The sequence below is a fragment of the Cucurbita pepo genome, chromosome LG11 (assembly GCF_002806865.2).
Source record: "Cucurbita pepo subsp. pepo cultivar mu-cu-16 chromosome LG11, ASM280686v2, whole genome shotgun sequence".
NCBI lineage: Eukaryota > Viridiplantae > Streptophyta > Magnoliopsida > Cucurbitales > Cucurbitaceae > Cucurbita > Cucurbita pepo.
Window position 1 is genome coordinate 4309243 of NC_036648.1, and position 10496 is coordinate 4319738.

General features: G+C 35.3%; 1 protein-coding gene across 1 annotated transcript in view; it reads left to right on the forward strand.

Moving 5' to 3' along the window:
• The window catches only part of LOC111805403 (DExH-box ATP-dependent RNA helicase DExH10), a 14532-nt gene extending 4036 nt beyond the window's left edge, over positions 1-10496 (forward strand). Inside the window, exons 5-16 of the mRNA XM_023690486.1 lie at positions 3388-3555; positions 3635-3706; positions 3793-3909; positions 4549-4758; positions 4895-5053; positions 5712-5801; positions 5893-5985; positions 6435-6588; positions 8023-8171; positions 8262-8357; positions 9730-9822; positions 10040-10496. Coding sequence (XP_023546254.1) covers positions 3388-3555; positions 3635-3706; positions 3793-3909; positions 4549-4758; positions 4895-5053; positions 5712-5801; positions 5893-5985; positions 6435-6588; positions 8023-8171; positions 8262-8357; positions 9730-9822; positions 10040-10150 — 1512 coding nt within the window. The 3' untranslated portion in view covers positions 10151-10496. The remainder of the gene's footprint in view (positions 1-3387; positions 3556-3634; positions 3707-3792; positions 3910-4548; positions 4759-4894; positions 5054-5711; positions 5802-5892; positions 5986-6434; positions 6589-8022; positions 8172-8261; positions 8358-9729; positions 9823-10039) is intronic.

Consider the following 10496-nt stretch of genomic DNA (forward strand, 5'->3'; position numbering starts at 1 on the left):
GGGGGGGGGGGGGGGGCATTCGCTCTTATTTATTTGGTCTTGAATGATCTCCCTACTTAGTTTATGTCCCACTCTAGTTGTAAAACGGGCGGAGGGCACTATTTTGAAGGGTTTTCTGGTTGGGAAGAATAAGACAAGCCTTTACCACACACAATCTTTTTTGTTTTGAAATAATGGATTCCTTTGTTAATCTAAATCAAGTTTTAGCGTTTTTTGAAGTCATCTCAGGCCTAAGGATTAATAGAGGCAAGTGTCAAACGTTTGAGATTGTGACTCATTCAAGCTTAGTAGATGGGCATCCTGGGTGGGCACTGAGGTGGGTGCTTTGCACTCCGCCTATCTTAGTTTTCCCTTTGGTCATAACCCAAGGAGCATCTTTTTTTCGGACTTGGTTATTGGTAAAATTCGCAAGAGTCTTGCCTTTTGGAAAGATAACTTCTCAGTAGTGGAAAGACTTGCCCTCATTCAGTCAAGCTTTAAGTTGCATACCTACCTACTTCATATCCTTGTTTAAAGCCACTATCTAAATCTTCTCCTTTACCAATAGGGAAACGATTGGTGTCTTGGCTCTCTTATCTTTGTTGGGTGATTTTCACTTTAGGCTTGACATGGTGGATATTCGCCTTTAGTCTCCCAGCCCTTGCAAAAGATCTTCTCATTCTTTCTTCAATTGCTTGACCAATCCCTCCCCTACTAATGCATATATCTTCACCTCAGCGTGGAAGATAAAAACTCCAATGAATGTGAAGTTCTTTGTGCGACAGGGTTTGCATGGACGGGTTAACACCTTGGATCGGATTTCAGTTATGTCTTCCATTGCCAGTTTATCAATCATTCTATCGAATTGTACTTTTGTTAGTTCCTACACATTAGCAGTTTGCTCTGACTGTAAAGGATTCATATCACACTGGTTTTGTTGTTGTGCGAAGTTTGAAAACGTGGTCCAATAAAAATCATCTTTATGCACACAAAGACAACATATTGAAGGGGAAACTGCCCAGTTTGCGAGCTTCTTCTGCCTTTTTTTCTTGATTATTTAATGTTCTGTATGCCATTGAAAAACTTTAACCTTCACTAGTAGTTGAACTTCCATATCAAAGCCATTCGTTGGTAAATCAATCTCTTGATTTGGATAGCTTCAGAAAAGTAGACTTACCTTAGTAAAGACCTAAGGGGTCTAACTTCCATTTATTTCCATCTTTTTCATTGCCCAAAACATTGGAGTTTAGGTTTTTGGTGGAGTTCAATCAATTCTAGGTTTTGTTGGATTCATTCTTGCACGGTTTCATGTTGACTAATTTGGTTCACGTAAACAAATCTTTTTGATATGAAGCCATTTCATTGAGACAGTGAAATGTAGAAGAAATGAAACCAATATTGATCGGTTCTAATTGATTTTGAAGGAGAACAAAAGGAGGAAGACTTACCAAAGATTTTGTTCGTTAGCAAAATCTAGAAATATTTCCTCTCCTTATTGAGTATCCTAGTGTCGGTTAGGAAATCTCTGGAGAAGAAAAGCATGAGAGACTTTCTTTGGGAGGGGATTGGAGAAGGTAAAGGGCCACTTTTGAATTGGAGTGTGATGATGAAGTGTGTGGAGCTCGGGGGTTAGATATTGGTAATCATAGGGTGTGCAATGAAGCCTTTTTGGCTAAGTGGCTTTGACATTTCTCCCAAGAACCTAATTCCCTTTAGCACAAGGTTTTTATGAGCAATATTAATCTGCACCCTTTTGAGTGGATCTCAAGTGGGGATTCGGAGGGCACTTCCCGACACTTGAGGAAAGCTATTTCTAAGTGTTTTCCTTTGTTTTCTACCTATGTTCATTATGTGGTGGCGGATGAGGTGAATGCTTACTTTTGGGAGGACATCTGGTTGGGTGATAGCCCCTTTGCTCTGTATTCTCTTATTTATACCATTTGTCTTCCATGAGGTTTCATTCAGTGGCTTCTATTCTTTCCTCCTCGAGGGACTTTTCCTCCTCTCTTGACCTTGGGGTTTTTCCGCCATTATTTGATAAGGAAACTTGAGATATTATGATGTTTTTATTTTTTTAGGGAGGACATATCTTTGTTCTTGGATTACTAATCCTTCTCAGGGTTACACTTGCATATCCTTTTTTGTTTGGTTAACCCTTCCTTGTCCTACGTTTCTATTATTTCCTTGTTGTGGAAGATTAAAATTCCCAAGAACGTTATATTTTTTATCTGAGAAGTTCTTCATCATAGAGTTAACACCATGGATCAACTTATGGGAAGGCATCCTTGCTGATTGGTCTGCGGTGGTGCATCCTTTAGAAAGGAGTAGTATTGTGGTCTCGTGATTATACTTCAATGATCTGGTACCATTTATTTTAGACCTTCAGACCTTGAGTTTTTTTGTAAAAAGTTTTTTTTTTTTGGTAGGTAGCTGACAGTTGTTATTTTCTTTGTGGTCTTTGGGGGAGAGGAACAAGAGAGTGAATAGAGGCGTGGAGCGGTCTAGGGAGGAAGTTTTCCTTGTTAGGTTCCATACTTCCATTTGGGCTTCATTTTGTAAGGACTTTATAATAAATATTAGGGGTCTCATCTTGCTCTTTTGGAGCCATTTTCTTCAGGTTGGCTCCTTCTGGGCACTGGTCTTTTTTGTATGTCCATTATATTCTCTCATTTTTTTTCCACAAGTTCTGTTTTATTATAAGGGGAAAAAAATCCAGAACAAACCCAATACCAAGATGATAGAAGAAATTTCTTTACGTGGCACAATTTGAAGACAAAGTGCGGTTGCAAAGAAACATCCTTAGACTATTCTGAGTGGAGGTTTCAAAGAATAGAACTGTTCATTTTGACATTCTTATCTCCTTTAAAAGTTCTACTTCTTAAAACACCCATTCCACACAATGGTATTTGATGTATTAATCCAAAGAAACTTCCTTTTTAAAAGAATGGTTTGACCCATATGAGCAAAAGTGCAATACAAGAATTAGTGATCCATTATAAGATGGCAATATTTTACATCACAGATTCACTAATGAAATATTTGTTTCCTACGAAAAAGAAAAGAACTACTGATCCATAATTTCCTCATCCTTCTTACATCGACAGCACCTGTTACAAAATAGAAGTTTTTATTCACTCTTAGTCTCGCATCTAGAAATATATAACCACAGTTCCATCTTAAAGAGAATGATAGAGGTAGAATAAGGAAGTAGGCATCAACACATGTACGAGGAAAAAGAGCTTGGAACTCATTGTTATCATTTTTTTTGTTAATCAGTGGCCCTCAGTGGCCCTTGTGTCGGTCGAGTGCTGTTTTTAGTGCAGCCTCGTCTTTTGTTCACTAGTTCTTCTTAATGAAAGATGTTTTCTTACTAGAAAATAAAGCATTGACTGCTTTACTTTTTTCCAGGTGGAGATGGGAACAATTAAAGATATGATTTTGGGCAAACCAGCTCCCCTTGTTAGTACTTTTAGACTGAGCTACTACTCAATTTTAAATTTAATGAGCCGGGCTGAAGGCCAATTTACAGCTGAGCATGTTATTAGACACTCATTTCATCAGTTTCAGCACGAGAAGGTTGTGGTTAAAAATCCTTTCTATTTGAATTAGCATAATGGGATATTGAAAAAGTACTTCCTAATAATCTCATTTTTAGGCATTGCCTGATATTGGGAAAAGAGTGTCGAAGTTAGAGGAGGAAGCTGCCACACTTGATGCTTCAGGAGAGGCAAGTTTTGTCCTATTTATTTTTATGTAGTTGTTAATATTTTGATCATTTACTAGAATTTTAACTATTATGCTTTATCCATTTAGGCTGAAGTTGCTGAATACCACAAGTTAAAGCTTGATATAGCACAACTTGAGAAGAAGATGATGTCTGAAATAACAAGGCCGGAAAGAGTTCTCTATTTTCTTCTTCCTGGTCGGTTGGTATGTACTAGGGGTGTAGGAAATTCATTTATAAGAGGTGTTGATAAGCCATCTTGCCTAAACCTATGTCCGCTCCACAATCCAAATCAGTAAAGATGAGGCAAATGATTGAAAAACTATTTTGTAAGCATAATATGAAAACCCCTTAATGTCTCCAGGGTCTGAGTACATGGATTCTCTTAAGAAAAAAAAAAAAAAAAAAAAANTCGGTTGGTATGTACTAGGGGTGTAGGAAATTCATTTATAAGAGGTGTTGATAAGCCATCTTGCCTAAACCTATGTCCGCTCCACAATCCAAATCAGTAAAGATGAGGCAAATGATTGAAAAACTATTTTGTAAGCATAATATGAAAACCCCTTAATGTCTCCAGGGTCTGAGTACATGGATTCTCTTAAAAAAAAAAAAAAAAAAAAAAGAATTATATGTGTCTAATACCAATCTATTTTATCATCTTTTAAATGCATGTATTTGATTGTTAGTGAAAATGAACAACCTTTTTTTGTTTAAGATTTAATAGAAAATAATTATGCATGTCAAAATCTTTTGATATTACTTTTGCTTTTTAAATCTATTTCATTCGATGCCAGACTGCTACCCGTACTTGGCAACTTGGTTAGATTGGTTATTCTGAATTGCAGGTTAAGGTAAGAGAAGGGGGGACAGACTGGGGTTGGGGAGTTGTAGTTAACGTTGTTAAAAAGCCCTCAGCTGGGTTAGGCATCTTGCCTTCACGTGGTGGTGCTTATATAGTGGATACCTTACTCCAATGCTCTCCTTGTCTAAGCGAGAATAGTTCACGACCAAAACCTTGTCCACCCCGTCCTGGAGAAAAGGGTGAAATGCACGTGGTTAGTTTTTCATGTTTAAGCTGGGGCTTCTTATATCTTGATTTTAATTTTGTAAATCCTTTTTTGATCTTCTTATTTTGGTGTGATGGTGGTCCATTTAAAATGTGAGATGTCATCGTTGTTATTATGTTTTCAGGTTCCAGTTCAGCTGCCTCTTATTTCAGCCTTGAGCAAACTCAGAATCTCTATTCCTTCTGATCTCAGACCCGTGGAAGCAAGGGAAAGCATACTGCTTGCATTGGAAGAACTGGGAACTCGTTTTCCACAGGGTTTTCCAAAATTGAATCCAGTTAAGGTAAAAATTAGCTGCTTACTTATATTTGAATAATTGTATGTTATATCTTTCATGAAAGTGTTAACGAATCAAGACTTTTTACACTATAAACTCGTTTCTCTATATATGTTTTTGATGAGGAACAAGAGTTTTGTTCAGTATAATGAAAATTACAAATCCTCCAAAGGATTACAAAAAATCTTATTGGAAGTAACAACCATAGGGGGAGGAAGAACTCTTTGAACGAAGAGAAGCATATCTTTTCAATACTTCAAGTTTTCTACCTCATTGCATACTTGAGATTAATTGGCGACGTCTCTGCATCATGACTTCCTTTTTTGTTTTTGCCAATCAAGCAGATTAGTTAAGATACAGAATTATGCTCTGTTTTAATTTAGGGGATGCATATTAATTATTGAAGAATAATCAAACTAAGCAACCGGTTTGCATCAAGAATGAATCCTCAGTGCCAGCTGATCAACTTAAGGGCTTTTTTTCTTTCCATTTAATTTTTTTTTAAATAATTTTAAAAATAAGTAATTGAGTTTTCTTTGCATGTCAATTGAACTTGTAGTCCTCTTTTCTTTTTCTTTATAAATGTAGTGCTTTATGTGTACTTAAAGACATATTCGAGAGAAAAACTGTACTGGCAATTCAATGTTCTTTTGCTCATTCTCAGGACATGAGTATTGAAGATCCAGAAATTGTTGAGTTGGTGAAGCAGATTGAGGAACTTGAGCGGAAATTATATTCTCATCCTCTGCATAAGGTATATAAAAAAAGGTTTTTTCTTTTATCGTGGAGTACTTGCATAAAATATTCTTTAGAGAGTTTTATGGTTGCCCCATTGATTACTGCAGTCACATGAAGTGGACCAGATTAAATGTTTTCAGAGGAAAGCGGAGGTTAATCATGAAATTCAAATACTCAAGACCAAAATGCGCGATTCCCAGGTATAGTTGACGTTTCTTTAACTTTCCATGATTTAATAATTACCTCTTATCTTGGTTCCTAAGTACAATAGGACGCCTTTGTAATTGCTTCGTTTGACACAAAGTGTAACGAGGTACTTAGATGCCTTCCGACTAGGATTTACCTTTATGCTTTGTTTGAGTCAGCATGAATTTTGTCTAAAATTTATTTTTTAATATTTTCTTTTGTTAAAGTGGTCAAATTTTAGGCACTGCGCTCCATTTTCCTGTAACTCCATTTACAGATTAAGAAAAAAGTTAAAATAGGAAGAAACTTGTCTGTTTTCCCTTGCATAATTTTGTTTAATGAATTTGCAAAAGCATCATACGGAGAAGCACACACAAAAAGTATTGACCATGCTCATCAGATCTGTGTACCTGGCTTTGAACAACTTTTTTTTTTTTTTTTTTTTTTTTGCTTCAACATGCAGCTTCAAAAATTTCGTGATGAACTGAAGAACCGTTCTCGGGTCCTGAAAAAGCTTGGTCACATTGATGCAGATGGTGTAGTTCAGTTGAAGGGGCGTGCAGCCTGCTTGATTGACACAGGAGATGAGCTCCTTGTTACTGAATTAATGTTTAATGGTGAGTTTGGGTGCATATTCTTCTGGTTATCATATTCACTTCAATTATTATCAGTTTTGAATGTTTAAAGATTTGATGGATTAGTGAACCTCAAAAGCTGACCTTCATATTCAAATTTTTACAATATAATTTGACTATATTATATAAATATTACAATCAATTTTAAAAGCAAGAGGCACACTAGAAAACAATAGTTTCCAGAGTTTAAGCTTGTGTAAAAAAGGTGAGATCTTTATGTGAGCTGCACAATAGTAAAATGCCAATAATTTTTTACTGGTATAAATGATATGATAATGAAAAAAAGAAAAACTAGAGGGTTTTTAGAAGTTCAAGGAGAGAAATTAACATTTTTAGAAATCATTACTTGATTTATTTATAAAAGATAATAAATAAAAAAAAGGGATTTAAGGTGCTCAGGCGCATGCTGAGAAAGCCTTATTAAGGATACACTGCGTCCTGAAGAAAGGTGTCCTTGCATTTCTGGAAAGTGTGACCACTCGATAAAACAGTGATTACAGTCTATATTCCCTGATGTCAAAAATGCATTTTATTTACTTGTGGACTTGGTTACGCATGCTGCTTTTGAATCTGAGTTGTGCATATGATTTAGTTGAGAGATCTTTTGCTGTTTTCAACAAGGTAAATTATAGTGTTTATTATCTCAGGGAGGTTCTATGCTCCACTCGATAAAACAGTGATTACAGTCTATATTCCCTGATGTCAAAAATGCATTTTATTTACTTGTGGACTTGGTTACGCATGCTGCTTTTGAATCTGAGTTGTGCATATGATTTAGTTGAGAGATCTTTTGCTGTTTTCAACAAGGTAAATTATAGTGTTTATTATCTCAGGGAGGTTCTATGCTCCACTCGATAAAACAGTGATTACAGTCTATATTCCCTGATGTCAAAAATGCATTTTATTTACTTGTGGACTTGGTTACGCATGCTGCTTTTGAATCTGAGTTGTGCATATGATTTAGTTGAGAGATCTTTTGCTGTTTTCAACAAGGTAAATTATAGTGTTTATTATCTCAGGGAGGTTCTATGCTCCACATGATGTTTGCTCTAGGTCTGTTGGATAATCTCTAGATTGTTGCTCATGACTTGGGCAATGTTTTTGGAGCTTTGGGTTGAAAGTAATCGCTTTATGATTGTAGTTGTGAAGTCAGATTGTGGATAGTACTGGTCGCATATCTATGCTTGGCCTTTTTGTTTTTCAATTGTAATTATTTATATTCGTGAACGTAACTCAAATTGTTAAAACATTATATCATCGATTAGAAGATTAGAAGATTAGAGGTTTGAATTTTCATCGCAACTTGTTATTACAAAAGTTCTCTCTTTCTTGATTCAAGCCAACTGGAATGCTTTAAGTTTTTCAGTTTATACCTCGTATACCTAGAAAAGTTATATTTTGTTACAATCTCAACAGGAACATTCAATGACTTAGATCATCACCAGATTGCATCCCTTGCAAGTTGTTTTATACCAGGAGACAAGTCCAATGAGCAGATACAGTTAAGAACCGAGCTTGCTAGACCATTACAGCAACTCCAAGATAGTGCGAGAAGAATAGCTGAGGTTTTAAACCGCTGAGCACCTACTGTTTATTCTTTTTTAAGGGCGTTTTTAATTTATTTCCAAATGCAATCATATTTTATTTGGATATAGATACAACATGAATGCAAGTTGGAGATAAATGTGGAAGAATATGTGGAATCAACTGTAAGGCCGTATTTGATGGATGTCATTTACTGTTGGTCAAAGGTTAGTATATTTTTTGTATAATTTTATAATGAGAACTGATGGCTGATTTTGTTTATTTTGATGCGTTTACATGCTTCATGCAACACGAACACATTCATGTATATTATGCCTACTTGCATTTAGTCATCTTATTTGCAGAAATCAAAATTTCAATTCCTTCGATCTTGGATTTATCAATAATACAAGCAATTCTGGATCTTTTTTATCTCTTCCTATATAGACTAATTTTCTGATATTTTTGTTATGCAGACGAAGTACGATAGAATGCTACATCTTGTATCTTGTTTCATGCACTAGGCATACATGGAAGTTCTAAACTAATCAAGTAAAACTACAGTAAAAAAAAATAAATAACCAAACAAACAAACAAACAAAAAGATCCTATATACATCATCAATACATGCTATAACACACCCATCTAACTGGAGAATGTATTTCCATTCATCATAGTCTGCCAAATTAAAATATCATGAATTGAAACAGCATGAAATTATAGAAATAATTAAACAACCATGCCTTAATTGACTTGTCTTTGTCATGTCCATGTTGAAGTCTTTTAAACAATAATGTTTTACCATGTTCATATTGTGTCTTGTCCATGATATTTAAACAGTGCATATTTTAATAAACATGTTTTATGTTTTAGACTCTTGAGCAGTGTTTTATGTTCTAGCCTCTTGAGCAATAAGGTTTTACTGTGTCCATGGTGTGTCTTGTCCATCTTTGTGCTTTTTTTCCATCTTTATGCTTTCTTGTTTGTGGGAAAGAAACGTACTTTAGTAGTATTGATATAATTAAGTTTTCCATAACCCATTAGCATAAGCTTTTAGGTTGATTTGATGATTTAACATATATCAGTACAAGAAGTCTTGTATTTGAACCCTTATAATTCAATTTCCATTCCAATTAATATTGATTTACACTTGTTGGGTTTTCTACAAATTTTCAAGGCCACAAGTAAGGAGTGTTGTATTGATGTAATTAAATTTTTGTAACTTGATCTTAGCCACATGTTGCTCAAGAGGCACATGTTGCTGTATCATGCTACACTTGATCTTAGCCAAAAGGCCGAGAAAGATATGAAAATTAGTAATTTGGGGAAGCAAGAAGCAAAATGTGGTGGCAGATGAGTGTTCAATGCAATGTGGAAAAACTCAATTTGCTCGCAATTGTACTTCTCTAGCACTACTTTTCAATGCGGAGCATTTTCTAAATGATTTCTTTCACTAGGAAGGACTAACAACATATTACATTCTAAAACTGATTGTCCCAATGTTGTCAAGTCCCTCAAATTTGCTGGTTATCATTTTTTGGATGCTTGAAACACTTATGTTATTTATTCTACAATGTAATGATGGCTTTCTTCATACAGGGAGCGAGTTTTTCAGAGGTGATTCAAATGACAGATGTTTTCGAGGGTAGTATCATTCGAAGTGCTAGAAGGCTTGATGAATTCTTGAATCAGGTACAAACAAATAAAATATATATTTATAAACTACTTATTTCTGCTTTCTCATGCTTGAAAGCCTGAACCCCTTTCACAACGAAACCTGTTTCACAGGCTGCAAAAACCTAGGAAAATCATTTTTTGATTTTATACATTTGTCAAAGTAATAAAGAAACTTGGGCTATCCATGAATAAAAAGGTTTTTGCTTCTTCTTCTTCTTCTTCTTTAATTCAGTTGCGTGCTGCTGCCAATGCTGTGGGGGAGGTAACCTTAGAGAGTAAGTTTTCTGCGGCCAGTGACAGCCTCCGCAGAGGTATAATGTTTGCAAACTCACTCTATCTGTAGATTGCCCTCTGCTTTGGTTGCATCTTTAGGGGTTTATGAAGCCTCTGGGGTTGTGGATTTCATCAACCATCTGTCATTGAGGTATGCTTTCTTTTTAATGTATAAGATGTACTGTAATACAATTTTTTGGATATTTTAGCATTCACTAGAAAGAACAGATATTACAATCTGAGAGGCTAACCAATCACGCGAAACACTAACAGAACTGTTAGTGTAAATGTTTTACACAATTTTTAGTTGTTGTTTCCTTGGAGAAAAATTGTTAAGTTTAGCTGTCCTAGTGGAAATCTAGTTCTTAAATCCTACATTTTTATTGGTTTATTAATTTACCGATGGTTCTGGAAAA